At 35.7% G+C, this 25086-nt stretch overlaps 1 protein-coding gene across 1 annotated transcript; it reads right to left on the bottom strand.

Annotated features, from left to right (window-relative positions):
• Nucleotides 1-12158: 12158 nt before the first annotated feature.
• LOC137387194 (prenylcysteine oxidase 1-like) lies at nt 12159-24430 on the bottom strand. Its single transcript, XM_068073522.1, has 5 exons — nt 24281-24430; nt 19983-20192; nt 17617-17791; nt 16213-16424; nt 12159-13674 (listed from the first exon to the last, which is right to left on the bottom strand). The coding sequence occupies exons 1-5, from the start codon at nt 24378-24380 to the stop codon at nt 12902-12904; spliced, it is 1470 nt and encodes a 489-aa protein (XP_067929623.1). The 5' UTR covers nt 24381-24430; the 3' UTR covers nt 12159-12901.
• Between the last annotated feature and the right edge of the window lie 656 nt (nt 24431-25086).

Genomic DNA, 25086 nt, shown 5'->3' with positions numbered 1-25086 from the left:
CATAACTAAAAAATAGTTGCAGGAAACTATCATCGCAGGGCAGTCCTACTGTAGCTACAAATGCAAAACTTGGACACACTTGTCTTTTTTAATAGCTTTTACATGTACTTATTTTTACCACTGCATCAGCTTTGATATTAGAATCATTATTATGTGTGACATACTTCTGGTGATTACAAATCTTACTTCTTGTGATGAGCTGCAAGCCAACGCATAAGTTTCCCCATCATTGCCGTCAGAGTTTGTGCCCTTGCTCCTGCAGTTATTTCAGCTTTGGCTGCCCGATTTATAGCTTCATTGCCATTGTTGGTGTTGACAGCCCTCAGCTCTCTTGTGAGGCAAAAACATTTCACCCATCTCTGATTTGAAAAGAAAAAACCAGATCAATCTAATTAATTTTAAATTCGGATTTATAATCTATGATTCTCTGCAAATCTTTCATCTGTGTAGTTCATTTGAACCAGAACAACTGTGGACTTGCAGGTAAATTTTTTCCATAATTATGCTGCTGTCAATAAAAAATTTGAATAAATATAAATGCTTCACAATAGAGCTCTGTAGTTTTACAATACAATTCACATCAAGTTTCAAAGTATTTCAAATCATACTTCAGAAAAATAATAAATAAATATAAACATTTTCTTTAACCCATCTAATCAGTGTACTGACAACCGCACCTTGTGCATTCCATTGCTAAACCATGTTTGGTTGAAGTACGCTTGTACGTTCTTGTGGTTCATCCATTCTTTGCTACCTTGCAGCTCCTTCATATTCTGAAGGTATATTGCTATAATAGAGAGGGAACATGGTAGCTTGGTTTTAAGCTCAAATTACTTTGTGCACAAAATGTGCGGGCGCATGCACATTGGACAACAGTCTTTGCCTAATGTGTGTAAGAACACACGCATATAGGGACTTGTTCTACCTAATCATTTCAAATCACAGATAGTTTGCATTTGCATAACTAACTCATTTATACCAGAGTTGGTATCGACATAATGTTCATTTTAAAATATATGTCAATCAAAATTCAAGTGAATTTAATATACCGCCTGCCACGTTGCAGTCAAGTAAATGCTTTTTTGAATGAAAAAAGTATGAAGGGCTGGCATTTTTGAAGTGACAATAGTGATGTATTGAAGTATTGATGAGTGACAATAGTGATGTATTAAAGTATTGATGAGTGACAATAGTGATGTATTAAAGTATTGATGAGTGACAATAGTGATGTATTGAAGTATTGATGTGTGACAATAGTGATGTATTGCAGTATTGATGAGTGACAATAGTGATGTATTGAAGTATTGATGAGTGACAATAGTGATGTATTGAAGTATTGATGAGCTTTATGTCTTACCCTCTGTCTGGCTTTTAGCAACTTCTCCAAGGAGTTTCTTTAGATTTTTTGGACATCTTTATTGATGTTGTTGGTACCCTTTGCCAACCAACGATTCCAGACTTGAAGACGATGAAAATCGCACGCAAGTATGGTAGAATCTGAAAAAGATTTTACTGTGAAATGTTTTCAACTGTTAACTCTTTCTAACACTGAATTTGAATGACGTTTTAGCAATGATTTGCGCCTTGAAACAGGAAGGTCATCACATTTCGAACAGGTTGAATCTTCATTAATTAATCTCATCTACAAGATCATAGCTTAGTTATCGGTGCTGATTCTTAGACCGATAACCGTCGGTCTAAGAATTAGCACCGCAGCCAAAAGAACACATTTTCATATTTATTGTTTTAATAATATCAAGTTTGTTGGTGTGTAATAACAGTGGTATATGAATTATATATTTGAGTTGGACTCATAAACTCATTTAAATTACTATAATCGGACCATACAATTTCATTTCATCTATGCCTGCAAAAAGAGGCTTTTTTTTTATTGTTGTATATCATATTTTATTTTATTAATAAAGAGTTCATCATCATAAATTACTGAATATATTTTTGTATTGAACTAACGATGTCATTGTTTACCCGGAACGCGGACTATGGTCGATACGGTCATTAATTAGTTTTATCCGTGTCCGGGCAAGTTTACCTTGGATTTGCCCGCAATTGGTTATATATATAAAAAAGGGCTCGACCTTTATAGCGGGCAGTTAGTTTTTGGACACGATACGATAAAATGCATATATTTTACCCGCAATCACTGAATTACCCCTGGAATGGCATCGTCCTAGAATACCTAGATCTATAAGACCAATGATCATCCCTGTGACAATTTGATGCGCCATCTTGAACAGTGCTACATGGGCTTCCCGCTGTAATTAGAGAAACGACAGATCATAGTTATCCCAAGAAAAAACTCATTTATCTGCTGGAAATCAGTGTTTGTCATTAATTATTACCACTACGACAACCTTGAAACATGAAAGGTTAAAGATCATATCATTTCTCAAGTGAGTTTAGCGTTTTATTCCTGCATTAGTAGCACTAGTGTAACAGCAGTCGCTGTTTAGAAGAAGCTTGCTAGTAGCTGGTTAGAAGCTTGCTAGTAGCTGGTTAGAAGCTTGCTAGCAGCTGGTTAGTAGTAGCTTGCTAGCAGTTGATTAGTAGTAGTTTGCTAGCAGTTGATTAGTAGTAGGTTGCTAGCAGCTGGTTAGTAGCTTGCTAGCAGCTGGTTAGAAGCTTGCTAGTAGCTGGTTAGAAGCTTGCTGTAGCTGGTTAGAAGCTTGCTAGTAACTGGTTAGTAGTATCTTGCTAGCAACTTGTTAGTAGTAGGTTGCTAATAGCTGGTTAGTAGCTTGCTTCTGTTACTACTCACAACCAGCCTTTAGTGAACCTTTACCTGATTTTATTATTTTACACATCCCTATCGTTGCCTGTTTTTACTAGAATTAATTTGTGCTGCTGGTTGATTCATCTTGGCTGGTGTTGGAGACAAAGTAGGTCAGTACTGGTGCTGCTAAATTCAAATAACAACAGTCACTGTTTTCATACCGGTACATCATTGAAGGCATACCAAGGCAGGCTAATTCACCAATATGGGTTTAGCCAATTTAGCTTAGTTAGTGTGCTTATCTGTATGCTTATAACTTTTATAGATTGCTCTCATGTGTAACTAACTGTAATTTCATACTGCAAAGGCTTGTTATTGGAAATATTGATGTCATGTATGGCAGTGTGATCACAGTTGGAAGAATGTAGGTTGACTTACATAAGTTGTAGATATTAAAATTCGGCCAATGTTAGTAAATGTGGTTTCTTGTTGTGTTTCTGCAGACAGTTGATAGACTATTTGATATACATGTACACTATAGTCGGTCAGTTGCAGGCCGTGGCTATAAACGGCCTACGTGGTTGTCTAGTATGGAGTGTCTAACTCTGTTTTTACTAGACACAAAGACATATCTTATGAGTTTGAGAACACTTTTATACAACACTAGGTGGTACTACATTTTTGGTTGAAATTCTTACTTGTTTTACTGTTCGCTTCCTATCACTTCACTATGGTCGAAATAGACTGAAATGATAATTCAAATTTTGGATTGAATCAGAATTGCACAAGTAATATTCTGGTAATGATCTATTGTTTGATGATCTGATATAGTCTGTTTTTCTCACAGTATTTCAGTTTGTTTCTATTGTTAAATATTCTTTGTTTATTGTTTGTTCCCTTTTCTAGTTTATGGTCTTTGTGCGTGTGTTGTTCTGCTTTTTAGTTTTCTAGACGAGTGGCTGCATCATATAGTGTGGTGCGATATTACTGCATAATGGCTATAAGCCTGCATTAACTTAAATATTGATGTACAGCAGGGGTACCCAAATGTCTTTAATTGAGTGCCAATATTTAATATTTGAGAATTTTGGTAGTTAACAAGATGTATGATGATATGAAGTGAAGTTTTATATGAGTTTAAGAACATTATTTTGTTTTTATAACTATATATTATATAACTTTACAATTACATCCATGTGTCAATAACAAATTATGTTAGTTGTCTTAATAAATCATTTATTTTCTAAATCACAAATAAATTTTGTGGTCAAGAATACTGTAGTTAAGATTAATAGTTTGTTTTTGGTCTATTTCAATGAGTAGCCCATATAAATATAACACAAATCAAGATATATTGAGTGTTGGGACCTACTGGCGCAATAGCTAAAGCTAATCTAAGCTCGAGGCCATTCCAACCACTCTTCGAACAAAGCAATGTAGGGTGCAAGATTTTAGTCAGGTGTATACAACAGTTTTTGGCCAGTTTTCTGCTCTTGGTGATGTAAACAACTATTGGAATCTCTTATTAGATAGTCAATAAGTTTTAAAGCTGAAGTTCACTGGGCTGGTAAGGCGAGCCATGCCAATGATACCCTTAAATCCAGTGGAAACATCTTTTGATAAGAAATGCAAATTTATAGAGCCCATATGAGTTTGTCTGCCATTTGTTGAAACCATGCCAATAGCGATCTACAACAAAAACTTATAGCCTATGCATATGTAGACCTTTAGCTCGCTTGACTTTAATATACAGGTTGAATGAATCTGTAGATCTTTATCTTGACTTTGATATAGGTTGATTAAGATTAGAATGGGTGAAAGCACCCACAAGCTCATTGAGATTAAATGTTGTACAATGTTGCTAGGTTATTACAAAGGGGGCGTGACCATGCAGCATGGTCCGAGATGGCGCTCAAATTGTTTCACTGATAAATGACCTTGGCCATTCCAGGGGTAGTATAATTCAGTGCCCGCAACAGTCTTATTTTATTAAACCGGATTATCCGGAGGGTAACTGGATTCGACCAGGTATCTGTTTTAAGGATACAGAACCGGACTGCAATATATAAACAGGGCCGTTGTCCGGACTACATAATCGGTCACCATAATCAATAACAACAGGTGGTAACGGACCGGGTACAACTTTAAAGGCAGTTGCCCACAATCCACTACAATAAACATGACACCTAATACATCAGAGAACCATCTGAAAAAACTGTCATCATATAACTATTCACAAGCAGATTAGAAAACTTCAGTGGAAGCAACCATGAGGAGTAAAACCAATTGACCTGTCAGAAAACAGCTAAATGAAATTAGACCTCTACCAGACGCGACCAAAACAATTGGAGTTAGTCATAATTTCCAATCATTACACTCTCATGACAAGTCCATTCATGACCTTCATGACGTACTTAAGACAAGTCCATTCAATTACTAATCCTCTACAACATAAAGAACAGAACCTGAGCGCCTAAACGCCTTCTCACAGGCTAACAGATATTTATAAAAGAGAGCCGCTCCAATGACACAGCCTCTCTTTTTCCAAAGGGCTCGCTGAGGCTCCCTCATTCTCCATGCCTGCTGAGGCACATTCCTCTGGAGCATCCCTATTTTTTCCTTTGCCTGTGGAGTCTCTGTCTCTTCTCTACCTATGAAGCCTCCCCTGGCATCAGCTGAGTTTGTATTTCATTATTTCAACGGCCGAGCCTATATATCTAAGGACTTGAAGTAAACCCTACTAGACAAAGATATGCAACTCCTAATTCAAGAGCGAGCCCACACAGACTCGAGGATGAGTCGATAAACAGACTCGAGGGCGAGTCACCGATAAACAGACTCGAGGGCAAGCCGCCGATAAACAGACTCGAAGGTGAGCCGATAAACAGTCTTAATGGTGAGCCGATAAACAGACTCGAAGATGAGTCGATAAACAGACTCGAGGATGAGCCGATAAACAGACTCGAGGGCGAGCCGATAAACAGACTCGAGGGTGAGCCGATAGACAGACTCGAGGGCGAGCCAATAAACAGACTCGTGAGTGCCTTCTCCCAACTTTTACACTCTAGTAAACCAATCGCAATAATTTTTGGTATTCGGCCAGTAGCACTTATAGTGAATGCAGCTATGATACGCTGGCTAATATCGCAATGCGAAAGTCAGAAACAGTGACAAGAGTTTTATATGCGACTTGCCTTGGAAAATCAAGCAGAGCTATAGTAAAGAAGAAGTATCTTTATTGATGGTATATCACACAGCACAAAGCAGTAACACACCCAGCAATGGCAAAACTGAAAGGTTATATAATAGGAGGGCTGGGCAAAGTGCGGCTCTTTGCAAATTTTGTTGCGGCGCTTTCAACTCTGTGAAAATTCAAATTTCTTTGATGTATATAAAATATCCTTTTAATATACTGTACAAAACTACATGCATTGTGACATACTAGGCGTATGTAAAAATGCACTATTACTGCGTTATATACATAGCCAACACATGCATCATGAGTCATAATTCATGACATCATGCACATGTAGCTTTGCTGATGTAATAACGTCCATTGCTGACCTAATGAGGACAAAAGTAGAATGCTCCAGAAAGGTTCATCGGGAAGTCACTTCATAATGATTTCATAATGCTGGCTTATATAAGATGCTGTGCCTTAGTTAAACATGTCATTCACATTAAGCCAATTAATCCAGTGGGGGTAGCAATGGCATCTTCAACAAAACAAACCATTTCCAGAGTTACAATAGGAGCCTCACAAAGTAAACGAAATAGAAACTAATCTACAAGAGAATTCCAACATGAATGGACCCCCAGCATGTGTTCATTTTTAGGCATGGCAAACCGCAATGTTGTGCCAGGAAATGATCTCCGCTAACAAGAGGACGAACATCAAATGACATCACGAGACGAAGCAAAGAGAGTTTACTGCAACACTTCCACTGGGATCTTTAGCTAGACATCAAAAAGCTAGATGAACTTCAAAAATCACTAACTTCCTCAGAAAGCATGCTAGTTTATTTCCCAGCTGCTGATAAACGCGCTACGAAGGTTCTCTACGTGTCGTAATTAAAGGTTGACTTGCAACAAAATTCACATTACAGTTATTTAATATGAAAAGATTCACCATGTCTTACTCTGTTGTGTTGTAAGTGCAAAATATATGGGAATGTAAGTAAAAGCTCTTAAAAGCTAAAAAACGAACAGAAAATCGCAGCCACACGAGACCGCCGTAGTTTGGATTCCCTTTCCAAAACGGCTCAAATTTGACATAGATGTGAGAGATGGTTTCTGTTTACATTTTCATGCAACCTTATTCGTCGAAATATTTTCACAAATATACTTCACGCATTCAATTAGCTTAGCCTTAATTCAACTTAGCCTTAGCTTGAAGGATTACATATCATTGTCTGATAATCATGACGAGTCTGTTGGTCACTTGTGATAATTAAAAAGTGCTGCAGAAATTATTTGCGACGTATTGGGTCACATGATCAGATTACGACTTGCCGATTAGAGCAAACCGAAACAAAACTGTAAAGTAGCGAGCATCGATATTTGATACGGGGTCTTCGGTAATACCCGAAGTGTTTGTCATAAACTAGTGCTACGATAAGTTTTATATTGAGCTTTTTATTGGCCTTTCAATTCACACGAGAACATCACGTGAATTTGCTTACAAACATATAATATAACTCCAACGGATTAGGCGAGCGTATTATAATTGGCTGTTCAAATTTGAATTAAAGGCGATAAATCCTGAGAACTCTGTCAATAGCACTTATAGTAAATGCAGCTATGATACGCTGGCTAATATCACAATGCTAAAGTCAGAAATAGTGACAAGAATTTTCTACACTATTTACCTTGGAAAGTCAAGCAGAGCTATTGTAAAGAACGCAGTATTATTATTGTTGTTGTATCTCACAGTACCAAGCAGTAACACAACAGCAATGACAGAACTGAAAGGTTATATAGCAAACTGAGGGAAAAATCTCCAGTTGATTGGCTGCATAATAATTAGGTCAACCATTGCCACAATAAAATATTTCGAATGCAAAAACGATAATATTTGTCACTAACTAATCACGCAAAACTAGTGTTAACAATTATTTGAGTATTTATATAGTAACATGCTAATCTTAAAACAATATGGTAATAAAGGGTTAGCATAAAAAGTTACTACGGACTATTACGCATCATTGCGGACTGTCATTACTGTCGTTGGACTGAACATTGAGATTCGCAGCTGTACGGGACCAAGCAACGAATATAGATGATCATTTGAGTAAGGGTGTAGGTTTTATTATTAAATCTTTTGTCATTAATATTATTGTTTAGAATTTTGTTAGTTATGTATTTTAGTTGTTTGACCTATAGAATAGAGAAATATCCCTTACTGGTAAATATCAGTATTGCTTACAATAGCTTAATACCTTCACTAGTACCTAAACTAGTAATAATCAAATTAGTTCCCACAAGCTAGGCAAAAGTGCACAAACTGATCATAGTCAAAATAGAATAAAATGACAAAATAAATTCAACACTGATGTTGTGTTTATTTGGATTGGTTATATATATATATACATATATATATATACATATATATATATATATATATAAATTTCAAAGTTATTTGTCTGATAATCGGTCTGTGCGTCTATAGCAATTAGTATCTAGCAATGACAAATCCATATCGCGGAATGTCCGATCTCGGAACTTCTTATTCATCTGACAATTACGTAACAATTAAGCTATGCGAGATGCATTGGGCTCTTAGGGCGATATGAGTCTCTATCTAGGTTAAAATCCACATAGCACTCCGCGTTACACAACGTCACTAAAACTTGTTGTCATGGCCCTTATTAGTAAGTTAGCTGACTCAAATTAGCCAGTGGCAATGTGTCAGGCTAATGGCAAGTGCAGGCAACTACAGTGAAACATGGATAACTCGCCCTCGGATATAGCGAACACATGGTTAACTCGACTGGATTTGCTTGGTCCGTTCCCACGCAATGATAAATGGCTCTATATAACTCGAATTCAACACTGTTATAACGAACGGTTTTTTGCCCAACGGCTACCGAAACGGTTGCTATCGCTTTAGAAAATCACTTTATTCCAAGCCATAGAGGTAAACCTCAACTTTTCGTAATTCATAAGCGTCGTTATTACCTCCATCGGCAAAATATTTTTGTCAACGACTGTTCTAAAGGTTTAGTGAAATTTGATTTATACTGCTATACGATGAATAGCACGGACTGGCCCGGCCACGGGCGCAAGGATTTTCGCCACGCACATACAAAACAAAAACAGCATGTTGTTTTTGTTTTGTATTTGCGTGGCGAAAATCCTTGAGTGCGTGACCCGGCTAACCCGTGATGATTAGTTTTCCGACGTTGATTCCGTGTTGAATTAACGTCGGAATGTTGAATGTTTAAAACGTCTTAAAAAATGTTGTAATCAAACGTATACGTTATCTTAGCTAAAAAAAACTATTCATCGTTTGACCTAAACACAAAATACGTGTGTACATTCAATAAGTATCCATTCAAAAAGCGTGAGTGATATACAATGTACCGTAAAACCTCGTAAAACTTTTAATTGAACTGCCTCGGAGTGTTGCTCTTAACGAATCCCAGGTAAAGTAAGGTAATCTTTCCATAAACTTCAAGAAAGATCGGCAAAATTTATCGTGGGTAAAACGCTCAAAAGAAAAAGATGTCTTTTCTTTGAGCATTTCAGCAACGATCAAGTTTTGCCAATGTCAATCTAAAAAACGTCCTGGCAATAACATCACCTCAAACAACAAACCAATCTCAAGTGATAGAAAAATCTCTATACTTTTTGATAAAAACGTTTTAAACTTTACATTAGAAGCATTTAATTTGAAACAAGCCATTTGTGCTTTTGATTTATATTATAGTTTGTATATGTTCATGTATCTACTAATAAATAAGTAAATACATGGACTTGTGACAGTGCTCTGATAACTTGAACACTCTGATAATTCGAACACTTTTGCTCAGTCCCTTGAAGTTTGAGTTATCCGAGTTTCACTGTATATTGCTGCCACTGTTTATTAGCTGTTGTTTACGACCCGTGCAACGCTGGTCTAACATAAATTTTCTGTATTCACCCATGACAGAGTATATATGTATATAGAAATAAATTTAAAATTTAATAAAGCGAAATTATAAAATAACTAACGAAATGCCTAGCGTTGCACGGATATTAACAACAGCTTATAAAACAGGGGTATGTAATGTCGTTACCTGCCATTAGCCTGGCACAATGCCAATGGATAATTTGAGCAAGCTAGTAAACTTACCAATATGAGCCGTGAGAGCAAGCTTTAGTTGCGCTGATCTGACTCATAACGTGACTCATAACAGCTTATATCGACTCAAAATTTATCAAAGCTTAGTAAACCTACTCGAATTTTCCATTGACAATGTGCCAGGATAATAGCAAGTAGCAGGCAACTCTAATTACAACACTTCCCATTGTTTATAAGCTGATTTTTAAGCAACGCCAGGTAGCAAAGCTAGTGTAACATAATGCTAAATATTGCATCTCAAATATGTCGACCACAAAATAGTACACTGAAAAAGCTGGTGCAAACTGGCTTGTCTCTTAATTACAGATATAACTAAATACAGCATAAAGTTGGTGCTAAATTGTTAAAACCATTCATCTTTGTCTATTGTAACTATTAAACTACATTTGGACAGCTGTCGCTGACAATATCCAATTTTTGTTTCCTTTATAATGTATACTCTTGAGTCAAGAGTATATATGTCAAGAGTCTTGACATATTGTTACTTTTGACATTGTTTTTGACCTTATTGTATCACCTTATTGTATCACCAGCAAAATGGCTGCAATTAAAAAAGTGATGGAGCATATCACTTTTTATTCTAAGGGTTATCAAAGCAATTAGGTTACGCATACTCATAGAATAGCCTCATGAGATAATCTGTTTGCAAACTGAGATATTGCGTAAAATGAAAATCAGGTTCTAACCAACTCCAGAAAACTCCATTAAATTTACAACCTTCAAAAATAGCTGTGCTGCTCTAACGACCCCCTCCTGCAGCTCCCTTCACATCCGACATCTCCCCTATTCTACTTTTGCGCATACTGGCATATTACATCTTTATTCTCCCCCTAGTGCAATTTATACACTTCTCTGTATGAAAGTTTTGTACAATTATTGTAACTTATTTTGAATACAGTAGTACATGCATGTATTGAACCAAACATGAAATATGCACTTAGTCGTCAACTTTGGTCTTTGTAAAAATTGTATTAGCTACCTATAGTCTTGCAAACATTCACTATTTACGGCATAGAAGTCCTCAAGGTTGGCTACCGACCAAGATGTAGAATGTAATACGCCTCTAGCAAAGCTCAAAAGGTCTCTTTGAAATCATAGCTCTGAGAAGCCTTACAGGTGATTAGCAATCCATAAAAGCTGGTATACACTGTATCGAAAGTATATCGGCAGCAATCCCACACTATGTAGGTGATCGTCATAACATAGTTTGATATATCTATATTTCTTAATATATGTGTGTTTGTGTGTATGTCGTATGTCTGTCTGCATTCCGGCTATAGCTATTATTAGAGTAACTGCAGCTGGACAACAATGCTGACGTAATGTCATGGAGTACAGTCATTAGAAGCCTAGCAGCTTACTGCAATTTTCTATTGGCAATGTGCCAGGCTAACAGCTTGAAAGTTACAGTTGTTTGACAAAGTTTTAAAACCTTTACAATTGTTTTCATTTTTATCTTAATTTATTTCAACTATACAAAACACTTCTCTCATGATATGTAGTTTGAAAGTTAGAATAGTAAATGTTGTTATATGTTAAATACAAATCAATGTTCTGTACAGAATTTTTTATTCTCCCGGCAACGCCGGTTAGCACAGCTAGTGTTAAATAAAATCAATCTTCTGTGCAAAGACTTTTTTATTACCCGGGCAACAGCGAATAGTACAGCTATTGATATATATATATCATAATCGTGAAAACATATATCACTATATTGCAAAGTGCAAACCCATCTGCCGTTACATGAGCAAATAGTCTGCAGCATCAGTTCTCATTATACAAGGTGGTCACAGGAACGGTTAATGTAATATTAGTAGCGCAGTGACTATCATGAAGAGAAATATAGATCAAGTGATCCACGACAGCCAACCAACATCGCCAAAGTGATGCACATTGCGCAGACTATCGAGTTAGGTTGCATGACGAAATATTAGGAAAGTTTGACGGCTTCAATGTTACTCGATATATCTGCGTTACCTCGGTGATGCCATCAGTTTACGGATAATCATTCTATGAATAATCATTGAGAGGACAACCCCGACATAAGTGAAACAGAAATTAAATAAAACTGCATAACACAGAGGATAATCAGCATGTTGTATTTAATCGTTGTAAATGGTGTTCATTGCAAAAAGCGATTACTCCAAACAAAATGATTGCAAAGCATAAAATTATGCTATAAATGAGTTGGCTGCAAATATGTTAAAAATCTTCCACCTGTTTACCAACCGCAGAGCACATTCCAGTCAGTCAGTGACCAAGTCTTGAACATATCACATTCGATTGTTTAATAATCTTTAAAAAATTGAAAATATAAGGTTTCCCTTTTTTATATAATGACTATTAAAAAGAAACATACAAATCGTGTTTCATGGCTGCCTGCCCGAGCTACATACGCTAAGTTTCCGTACAGCGAAGGCGGATAACCCTCATATGTCGCTGCAATGCCATCATGGAAGCAGCAGTGTCGCTTTTATTCGGTCGTGATTCAGTGTCACTTTTTAGATAAGAAACACCCGTGTGATACGTCATCTTTGTGCCACAGAAACAGCCTTAGCGGCTGACGGTGTCTCATTTGTGCATATATGGCTTGCTTTCTTGGTGCTATGCAGACATAGGCCTTGTCAGAATGCATCGCTCTCCTATAATAGTGCCCTATGAAAACATAATCTGCTTGTCAGCCCAAAAGGTGCTTCGGCACTGGTGTCGCTGCATTGCAGCTGCATGGAAACTTAGTACTAGGTAGCGTGTATGAAGGCTTCAGTCCCCATGTTCACATACTAATCTAATGCATTAAAAGCTGCAACTGAACTAAAGTATTGTAAAAGCTATAGCTCCATCTTAATGTGCTTCTCCTCTATGATAAACATGTTATCAACTAGATGTTCGTGTCCCATCCACTCATTCACCATCAGATAGGCAACATTCACAGCTGCCATCGCGGACATCTCCATGGCCGAAGCTGCCGACTCAATAGCATTGACATAATAGAGTCCTGGCGCAAGGACAAACGAAGCAAATGTCTCATCAGGTTGATACTCAGGATAAGCAAGCCAGTCGATGATCTCCATCGACTTTCTCGATGCAAAAAGAGTGTCGAGCTGCTGTTCAGTCAACTTTGTGTTAGCGAATACCTTCCAGAGCTTTTGCGGATTGCTATCACCACTGACTGGAACAATCTCTTGGAGTGTATTGTAAAAGTCATTTTCGGAGAGAGGAAATATAATGGAAGGCATGTCGTGCAACGAGTCGTAACCAAAGTGTTTATGATTAGGGACACCGTCAACTATATAAACGAAGACTCGATGGAAAGGCTGTTCATAACCTTTGATATCTGTATTGAATCCTTCAAACTCCACCTCAACAGCACCTTTAACTAACGGAAAAGCCAACACAACAAGGTCGTATTCGGCTGTTAAGCCATCAGCCGTTTCTAATCTGTAGAGAGGTCGGCTTGAATTGCTAGTGATGTTAGATACTTTTGTCACTCTCGAAGAAATAGTCTGAGCACCTGAAGATTTTAACAGATGTTGAGGTACTTGATAGTTACCTCCCTGTACAGCCCACAATCCAGGTTCCGCTCCCGCAATGCTAACCGAACCTACATCACACAGAAAACCTTATTTTTACTAAGAGTACTTTTGGACGTTAATCCAGAATTTTCATAAACCCATGAATGTATGCAGACATAGTGCCATTTAAGAAAACACATACAAACCAATAAGGACTCTTTTGAGAACACATACTAACCAATAAAGACTCTTGAGAACACGCACTAACCAATAAGGACACGTTTGAAAACTCATACTAACCAATAAGGCCTTTTTTGAGAACACATACTAATCAATAAAGACTCTTGAGAAAACACACTAACCAATAAGGACTCATTTGAAAACTCACACTAACTAATAAGGACTCTTTTGAAAACTCACACTAACCAATAAAGCCTCTTTTGAAAACTCACACTAACCAATAAGGACTCATTTGAAAACTCACACTAACTAATAAGGACTCTTTTGAAAACTCACACTAACCAATAAAGCCTCTTTTGAAAACTCACACTAACTAATAAGGACTCTTTTGAAAACTCACACTAACCAATAAAGCCTCTTTTGAAAACTCACACTAACTAATAAGGACTCTTTTGAAAACTCACACTAACCAATAAAGCCTCTTTTGAAAACTCACACTAACCAATAAGGACTCATTTGAAAACTCACACTAACCAATAAGGACTCATTTGAAAACTCACACTAACCAATAAGGACACGTTTGAGAACTCAGACTAATCAACTAGAATACATGCATGAACACACACTAACCAATGGAGACATTACTAAAAACACATGCTAATTAATATAAATACATCCATGAACACTACTAGCCAATAAAGAATCATCAATGGAGATCAACAAGGATTCATATATGGACTCATACTAAAAAATAAGTACTCATTTATGAACACAAAAACAACCAAGACGAACTCAATTATGAATACATACTAACCAATAACAGCTCATAATTCTAGACACTGCTAACCAATAGGAACTTGTCTATAAATACTAGAGCTGCACAATGATCACCTTAATTAAACGATTAACGGCGCGCGATCACTACAAATAAACGATTAACTGAGTTGAGCCAATTAATCTTCAATTAAACTGCAACTGAGGTAATGATCTTGATGTGGTTCCTTTCCTTGGAAAGGAACCACATCAATTAAATGCTAGTAAAATGCTACTAATGTAGCATTTTACTAGCATTTAATTTACCAACAAATAAATATTATAACAAGCAGCACTTTTTTACCAACTAAATATAACCACAATTATTTGCACCCAACTATGAAAACACTAAGGGAGTCACTAACATAAAACTTGTTTATACAGTACAATGGCGCAAGCACCGAGTCGATCTAGCTGTAAGCCTACATGTTGTTAGTTGTTTGAAAATGTTTCTAGGTAATAGCAACAAAAGCAATCTCGGTATTACTTAATATCTTAGTCTATTTTTTGTTTATATTTTAAAACTTTTTAGACTAATTATACAAAGGTTTTAATTTTTCAAAAAATCACAATCATATTTCAGCTTCGGAAAACTAACTTTTCTTTCGAAAGACAGTAAGATTGACACTTTATTGGAACATGAAAGCGGAAAAATGTCCTCCGTACAGGCTGACGCATTTTCAGACGATGTTGGAAGCCTAAACAAAAACATGAAGTGCAATATATGCCAGAAAGAATTTGCCTACCACCACAGCACATCATCATTAAGATATCATTTAACTAATTCTCATCATACCGCGCAGAATTCATCATCAGCTGCCGCAAACAATTACTACTACTGCTGACTACGCCACTACTGTCCCCTGTGAGCTGCTATTCTTTAAAGCTGGCAATATTGTATGTAGGCAGAGAGCATCTCTTCATTCGGATATTGTACATAGACTATGCTATGCATAGACATAAACTATGCTGCCTCAACTTTTGGCTGGCTTAATTATAAACTTTCATGGACTATTTTCATAATAATTAATACATTGTAACTTATATACATTGTACAGAACATGTACTTCTGTTGGCAATAATTGTCTCAAATATAATTAACTTGTATGTAGCTGTATTATGTGTTTTCAAATACGCACGTTTTGGCAAGATTAATTATAAGATTAATCAAAGATTAACTGGTTTAGACCAATTATTAATCGCGATCAATTTTTATAATCGTTGGGCAGCTCTAATAAATACATATTATCCAATAAAAACTCATCTATGAATATATACCAGCCAATAAGAACTCATTTATAGCCATGCACAAACTTATTACAACCACTCAACAAGCGCATAACAACAAAAAACTACTCCCTGGGCTGTAACAACCAATGAAAAGTCATCTATGGAACGTGAAAATTCATCTCCTAACCAGCCAATATAGGTGCCCTTCTGTGACTCGTATCAACCAGTCCAGCATGATTAACCAATAAACACCTTTATGAATGCTACAAAACTATCACTATGTTTCAATTGTGTGGATGATGCAGAAATTTAGAATTGTGTGCACATGGAGTTACTCAAATACATATCCTGGCAATAATAACATATGCATAGTAAACATACAGAATACTCTCAGAAACACATACCAACAAAACCATGCAAACTGGCAGGAAATTGTGCGTAGTTGTTGCGTGCTGCAGCTACAGCGAGTTCCTCCGTAAACTTCATGGAGATCTTCAGCTCATCAAGCTTGTCCTTGAAAGACATCTTAGTTGAGGCCATGATCTCATCAGACATGGCAAGAAGAAGATTAGGGACAGTTGTGAATGACTGAAGCTCCTCCTGCCAGCCATAAATCCTAGACAATAGTGATACTCGTGTACAGAGTACTGCGACAGAAGGACCACTTCATGAGTAACTTCAGACAGGAGCCTCTGTTTACAATATTAGATACATGTTTGTATAAGAATATTAGATTGTTAGACAAGGGCTAACTTGATATTATATTAGATATTAGATTGTTAGACAAAGGCTAACTTGATATTATATTAGATATTAGATTGTTAGACAAGGGCTAACTTGATATTATATTAGATATTAGATTGTTAGACAAAGGCTAACTTGATATTATATTAGATCATTTGATTAAAACTTTGACAAAATGATTAGTTCATTTTGTTCATTTTATGAGAATAGATTATATCGATCATTTTTTTTACGTCATCAATCAGTTTGCGCATGCACTCGTTCGCAAAAACGCCGCCCTATTTGTAGAAAAATTGTCATTCTCTCATTTAATAGTATTTTTTGGTGTTATTTTGATATTATATTAAAAAAATTGCAAACAAAAGCGTCATTCGCAAAAATTTACTGCAGAAGCTTCGTTTTTTCAACGATAAAGGTTGTCTACAAAGATGGCAGACAATGATAGAATGACGTCACGAAAAAACTGAGGATAGATAAGATATTGATGGTGATAGGAGAGTAGACAGTAATATGAATCTTTCATGAAAGTAAACAGCTTCATAGATGAGGCATCATGTATCTTATCCATGGAATCAATATTACAGAATAATGGATAGGAAATTAAATCATTGTACATGTATATGAGAAGCCAGCTATATCAATCTGTATATATATATATATAACACTATATTTAAAACACTTCTAATACACCCCATAATAACCTGCGTAACCATTATAGGTACTCCACAGTACAGTATATTTGAACGTGAAACACTCTTATAATTATAAATCTAAAATCAAAGAAATTATTAATACAACCAAAAATAAATATTGCATTTTCACCTTCAAGATAGATGACTACACTAACAACATTTGCATTTACCTGCTCATTACGCAAATGCAACAGGCGAGTTGCAAGAAATGTACATTTATACAACCTAGCAGAAATCTTCTGAGCAAAGCTCGTGTTTCAAAATTCAGTTCTAATTTCGAGCAAAAATCCAGCTCGAACTCGTGCTCGAATCCCGAAAAACTCATGTGGCTCATATCTCAAGGTACCACTGTTTATGACGTCCAATACCAACCTTCCAAAATCTGACAGTAGCCTGCTAGTGCTGCGTTGGATTCTGATTAAATCCAAACCGTATCTCCAAATGAGCTGCAAGCTGCTTATCCATGAATTAGTTGATGTTTCAAACACCTTCTCCTGTTCTCTGAACATGGCAAAGTTCCCATCAGCTCCTTCTAAGTGCTTCAAACCTGTTCAAAACCAACAGTGAGATCTTGCACCATGGTAGTATCTTTCATTTAACGAATGATGAAACAAATTTGGAAGTTTAACTTGAAGGGTCCATTTGGTCTTCTCTGTCTTTTAAGGTGTACATAATTATGTTAATATTATTTACAAACATCTCGAATAGGTGTACAGTGAATAGTCTCACATTTGACATCCTGTTGGTGTTGTTTCATGCATTTAACCTCATTTAAAAGTTAAAAAAACGTAATATATATACAATCATAATTCGACATACTGGTGTCTCAACATACGAAAAAGTCGAGATACGAGCAAATTTTGGACCAAGTTTTTGCCTTGAGAAACTTTTGAGATATGAGCCAGTTCTCGATGGCCACTAAACGGCCAAGTATTCGTGACTCTTCCACTATCAACACTCAGTCTTTCTAGTCGAATCAGTTTAAAAAAATAGCCTAAAAGTTAGTGAGGCACAAAGTGCCAAGCTGGAAAAAGACAAAAAAAAATTACAACATTACATAACCATTACAAAGACAAAATTAGAGTTAAGTTTTATAAACGATTAAAACTTAGCTTGGGACAATGTGTGTGTTTAGTAAGCTAAATTCATTCAAGTTAAATTCAAGGTCTATGCTTTGTTACGTAGTGTCAAGTCTCTCTCTCACCACTGTTAACCCCTAAGCAAATTTTGAAGGCAAGAACTCTATACAGTACAGTACATAATAATGTTACCATTTATTGCAGATCATAGACACTAAATGGGTATTTATAATTTTAGGAGGGTGTGTATTGAATTACAGAAAATAAAAAACACTTCTTCCCATCGTAATTTCCTGTTTATAAGTGGTTTTTTCATAGCGTGAGAACAAATTAATTTGTGTTTAGTTATTTTATTTAGGAAATGCTTTCAGACTGAAAAAATTGACATACGAGCTCAGTCCTAAAAAGCATTGAGCTTATATGTCGATATGTGACTGTACATTATTCCAAACCTTTTCATGCTATTTTTGTCAACATTTTTAACTACGTGTACTTTAAACTTTTAGCTATAAAAAATGACCAAGATGTTTTCAATATTTAAGCCATGTGAACAAGTAGGTAGATAAATGACATCCACCTATTCACAAGTAATTTATTTTAACATTAGTTTAGGTGGGTTTTTTAACACATGCTCTAGCATGTTTCTGCTGATTAAACAATAGTTTTTACTGTAGAAAAAAGAGTTTTTATTCTTCTTAATGGAATTATATAATAATGAAGCACTAGTTTTGCATGAAGTATCATTTAAACATGAAATAATAAAATATCGATCAGCTACTTTACTAAGAAAATATTTTCACGTTTCAGGTGCAAAATAACACAAATAAGTAGGCCCATGATTGACAAGAATTACTTAGCAAAATTGCAAGCACGATAGAATAACTCCCATGATTGGTCCATATTATTATGGTTGAATTTAATTGAAGTTCTAGTAATGACTGCATAGTAAAAGTAAAAAACATTACACAAAAATACAGAAGACAAAAGAGTATTATTTACAGGCCAAAATAAAATCCTTAGCGGTATTCCATGCCAACCAGGGCATTACAAGCATTCCATGCCAACCAGGGCATTACAAGCATTCCATGCCAACCAGGGCATTACAAGCATTCCATACCAACCAGGGCATTACAAGCATTCCATGCCAACCAGGGCATTACAAGCATTCCATGCCAACCAGGGCATTACAAGCATTCCATGCCAACCAGGGCATTACAAGCATTCCATGCCAACCAGGGCATTACAAGCATTCCATACCAACCAGGGCATTACAAGCATTCCATACCAACCAGGGCATTACAAGCATTCCATGCCAACCAGGGCATTACAAGCATTCCATGCCAACCAGGGCATTACAAGCATTCCATACCAACCAGGGCATTACAAGCATTCCATACCAACCAGGGCATTACAAGCATTCCATACCAACCAGGGCATTACAAGCATTCCATGCCAACCAGGGCATTACAAGCATTCCATGCCAACCAGGGCATTACAAGCATGGTAAGCAAAGTAAATCAAGCAAAACTGCATTTACACATAAAATTTTCAAAAATGTGCGGACTCGCCTGTAGTAACAGCTCTTTTAGCAAAAGCATTATAGAAAGTGAAACAATGGTTCATCACCGTTGTTGATATCCTTTTAGCCACGCCACTTACCAAACATTTGAGCAAACTCAGCCATATATTGATTGGCCGGGTGTATCACAGAACCACCCGTCTCGTACTCCTTTCCATTAACAGTTACTGTGTTTAGTCGACCTCCAACACGATCGGATTCGTAAACATCAAAGGTTGAAAGATGAGATCCCACGATTTGCTGAAGTCTGTAGGCAACAGTTGTACCACCGATGCCGCCACCAATTATCGCTTCAATAAAATTGAGACCAAAGTTACATAAAGAGCTACAAATAGTTGACGTTAAATATGTTGTTATTAAATATGTAATATCAAAACTATAAAATATCAAAAACAAAATTACGGTCCATGGTAACAATTTGTCATCTATCCATGTACAGCAAGACTGGATTGCGAACTGAGTAGTTAGACTCAAAATTTGTCTCATATAAGAATATACTGTAATTAGTTAAATTAATTTCAATGTTCCAAAACTTAGGGTAATAATAAATACTTTGGTAATTTGGCATTATGATGATACTGTATATTACAGCTATGGCCAAATGGCGGATCTAGATCCGGATCTTTTTAGTTTTTTTTATGGATCTTTCAAGTTGGCTGTTAAAAAGATTTTTGAAGTATTTTTAAAAATTTGGTTTTAAAAAGATTTTTATAAACTTTTCTTAGAAGTTTTTTGTAAGTTCATTGTAGTCAGCAATGATTTTTGTGAAAAATATCATGAACCTTGACTCATAAATACCGATCTTCACAAACATTAAGAGTCGCTGCAAATAGCAGTAAACCTCGTTTTGATAGTATTGTGAAGTCAAAGCCCTCTCATCATTTTTTCTCACTGATATCAGACATATTTATTACATCACATTCATTCACTGATGTTTAGTCAAATTACATATATAAAAAGTTTTTTAAAATCGTATTTGGCTCCATGTTTTAAGATGTACACAAATAATTGCATGTTTATGTATAGTAAAAAATAAAAAAGGACATCTACAGCTTGTTATGGATCTTTAATGCGTCAGATTTGGCTGTAACGGATCATGGCCAAAATCATTTGGCAATCCCTGGTATATTATATTCAACTTTAATATATTATATCATAACTATATAATACATTAAAATGAATGCATTATATAAGAATCCATGGTATTTGGTTTCATTTGTTCCATAGTCCAAAAGCATATGATAATGATAATTACCTTAGATAATAACCTAGCATTAAAATAATTCCATTATATAAAAATAATATAAAAACAATTTAATGTTTATAACTAATCTATATTTTAAAACTAAATAGTTGAAGACACTCCAAATATCTTTGTTGAGGTAATTGACTTGTTATTTTGTTGTTCAAAGAACTGTCTATGTACTGGCATTAAGTAGTCTGAGATGTTTGTAGGCAATGTAATTTTTACAATCTATATCTATATTATATATTTCTCAAAGTATGTCTGTATGTCGTATACCTGTCTGCATTCCGGCTATAGCTATTGTTAGAATAGCCTAACTGGGCAATAATGCTGACGCAATGTCATTGCCTACCGGCATTTGAAGCTTACTAACTAGCTTAGTGGAATTCTCCATTGGCAATGTGCCACTGTGGCAATGTACCACAGGCCACTTGACAATGGCCTGCCTTGCCTGCCAGCAAGTGGTAAGCAAATATCATCATTTCTCATTGTTTATAAGCTGATTTTTAATACCCGGGCAACGCCAGGAGGCACAGCTACTAAGTATAGATGTTTCAAAGTCAGTCGTGTGTTCGTCGGAAATCCGCCTATAGATCTTAAAATCTTGGAATAAATATTCCGTACCGAAGAGGATTTGATCTCGGACCAAGCCGTTCACCAGTCTAGCCCAATAGACTACGGCAGTCGAATTGCTTACCTGCCAATATAAGTCATTATATCTGAGCAATACCTAACTGCTTTACGTATGACGCTGGTCATAGCACAACGTCACGAGAAGCTGTTCGCTCACATCTTTACACTGGCTAATAGCAAAACTCTCACTACTTCTCATTGTTTATAAGACAAAAAACCTTTCTCATGATATGTAGTTTGAAAGTTAGAATGGCAAATGTTGTTATATGTTAAATACAAATCAATTTTCCGTCCAAATACTCTTTTATTACACGGGCAACGTCGGGTGGCACAGCTTGTGCAATATATAATGCAGTACCATTCATTTAGCTGAGTGTCAGTGAAGGAGCTGAATGCTAATCATGTAAACGCAACATATCAAAAACATAACTCATTTAGGAAAGCCACAACCAAGCACAACATTTTTTCTGTCAAACTAAATAGTTTTTATAGTGAAAAAAGTGTTTTTATACTTCTGAAAGGAATAATATAATAATCAAGCATTCTAAAATTTGCATGAAGTAGCATTTAAACATGAACTAATAAAAATATCGATCAGCTACTTTACTATGAAAATATTTCCACATGCTTCAGGTGTGAAATAACACAAATAAGTATGATTGACAAGAATTACTTAACATAAAATTGCAAGCACGATAGAATAACTCCCACGATTGGTCCATATTATCATATGGACCAATCATGGGATATGATCATCTAGACCAAAGATAGACCAATCATTATAACTTAATAAACCTTTGAGCAAATTGCTACATCCATAGCTTAAAGAAGCTAAAAGAAGCACTCTTGCTAATAAACCATACCATACCATGATCACTTGAGCTGGTCTTCAGAATAATCTAGTTGACATGACTATTCACAAACTTTGAAAATATTAGAAAAGAGCCAAATAATTAAAGTATTAAACTCCTAATAATGTTATTTTTTTGAGAAGTTGTTAAGACAGGCCCATCTGACTATCGATTCTGTAAGAGTGTGATATTAAGAAATGAAGTTATAAACTTTCTAGATCAATTTACACTGTAAAACTAATCAAATACTGGTTACACGACAAAAACTCATGCAGCCTAATATATAACTAAAATGGTTTCAAGTGTCCAGAAGCGAGTGTGCGGAAGTTCACTCTATTTTTAAAAAATCATGAGTTTTCAAATTAACACTTTGCATAACGCATTTAGTATATTAAACATGCAGTAATGCAAACAATTTGATAGCAGTTTTCAAAACCTTTACAGCCTTAACCTATGCATCCTATTCATGGTGTTCCCTATAGAGGTATGAACAGTGTTCCCTATAGAAGTATGAACAGTGTTCTCTATAGATCTATGAACAGTGCTTTCTATAGAGGTATGAAAAGGGTTTTCTATAGAGGTATGAACAGTGTTCCCTATAGAGATATCAACAATGTTCTCTATAGAGCTATGAACGGTGTTCTCCATGGAGGTATGAACATTGTTCCCAATAGAGATATGAATAGTGTTTCCTATAGAGGTATGAACAGTGTATACCATTCCAGGTCCTGATAGAATACTGATGCGATTTATATTTTAACATTAAAAAATGATCAACTATGTAGGCCTATATTGCTCACAATGTTTATTTATTAATTTGAATAACAAATGTATTTTGAGTTGCATTAGGTGAAGAATGTGATAAAGAAGACTTTTCTTCAATAAGGTTATCAAATTTTGGTTGTTTCGGAATGTTTCAAAAAGTAATGAACCTCAGCCTAGTAATCAGCTAGTTAAACTGTGAGTAAATAGCTGACTTTACTAAATTGTGCTGGAGGTGAATGCTTAAATTGCGACAAATACAGACCACCATTTCCAAGCTAGAACTGCTTTTACACACTGATATGTATGTTCTGAGTTTGTTATCTGTTTGCTTTAATTTATGATGTATAGGCAACAGTAACAACTACAACTTCAAAAGCAAGTAGTCATCTGTCACAGTAGTTCCTGCTGAGCACAGAAGTTATGCTTATGACAATAAAAATTATAATGTAATATCACATGTAAATGGCGGAGAGGAGCAGGTTTGTATTTAAATGTCACGCAAACTATTTATGCTGATGGATAACTGTTCAGCTGCTCGTCGAAATCTACAATCGTTAAATCACCAATATTGTATAGAACTAAAATGAAAACCCATGTGCGCGCGATTGGATGCAAACTCTGTGGTAGCTTGTTTGTTTGTTTGTTTGTGAATATTATTTATTGAGGTTTTCTTGAGAAAATACTGTTCTGTTGACCTCATAATTAAAAATTAAAGCTAATATAATGTGGTATAATATGATAATTGAGAATAAAATTGATAGTGGCTACAATAATATGATTTCTATAAGAGGATAATAAGATCGTTGATTGAGCTGAGTATATATATATATAGTGTATATATATATGCACTATTTTACCAAATTTTACCAAAACCAAAGCTTACCAATTTTTGGCATTTCAACGCCATCATAATATGACATTCGCTGTGACGATAGTCCTATTAAGTACAATAAAACAATAGCTCGATAAAATACAAAAGCCATTAGTGCGCGAGTTAGAAAGTCTCGCACAAAAATAAAAAGTCCTTGTACTTCCAAAGCTTGAACAGAAAGAGAATAAACGGCTTCGAGAAAGATTTTACATCTACTACGGTAACTTGAAATATAAACCATAGATATCATAAAGGTAGATAGAGTCCCAACAATAAAGTATAACAAATGGAACTTAGGTTAATTTTACATTCGATTAGTGCAGCGTCTGCTACACGGCAATACGTGCGTCGAAACGCACAACGCGAAGCCATTCATTTGAATAAATTCTTCTCATTTCTATGGGCATTATTTTTGTTTTGTCGGTAATACTAGTAGGGATCAGTTGCTGATTTGTTGGTATTATCAAACGGTCAAAGATTAAGCGAACAAGCGACGTTAAAATGTTACCGTGTCATTCCTCAATAGGATAACATGAATTACATGTATTAAAGTAATTATTTTTGTAACTGCTTCCGATCGACAACACGGTAAGATTCTGTTTTCTGTGGCTGGTTTGTTTACGCAACCAAACAACAATTGCTGTCATTTGGGCTGCTAAGCCAACACATGCGATTCTCAACTTTTTTCTGTGCTTTGTCTTAGTATATTTTAGTTGAATTTTTAATTGTGTTCAATTAAATTACCACTGTTTTTGATTGCTGTTTTAATTTTCCAGTGCCAATTTAGGACAACTTGCTAGTGTCTGTTGAAAATGAGG

This window comes from Watersipora subatra, chromosome 2, assembly GCF_963576615.1.
Source record: "Watersipora subatra chromosome 2, tzWatSuba1.1, whole genome shotgun sequence".
Taxonomy (NCBI): domain Eukaryota; kingdom Metazoa; phylum Bryozoa; class Gymnolaemata; order Cheilostomatida; family Watersiporidae; genus Watersipora; species Watersipora subatra.
Note: the sequence above shows the minus strand (reverse complement) of the source record. Positions and strands in the feature narration are given on the sequence as shown.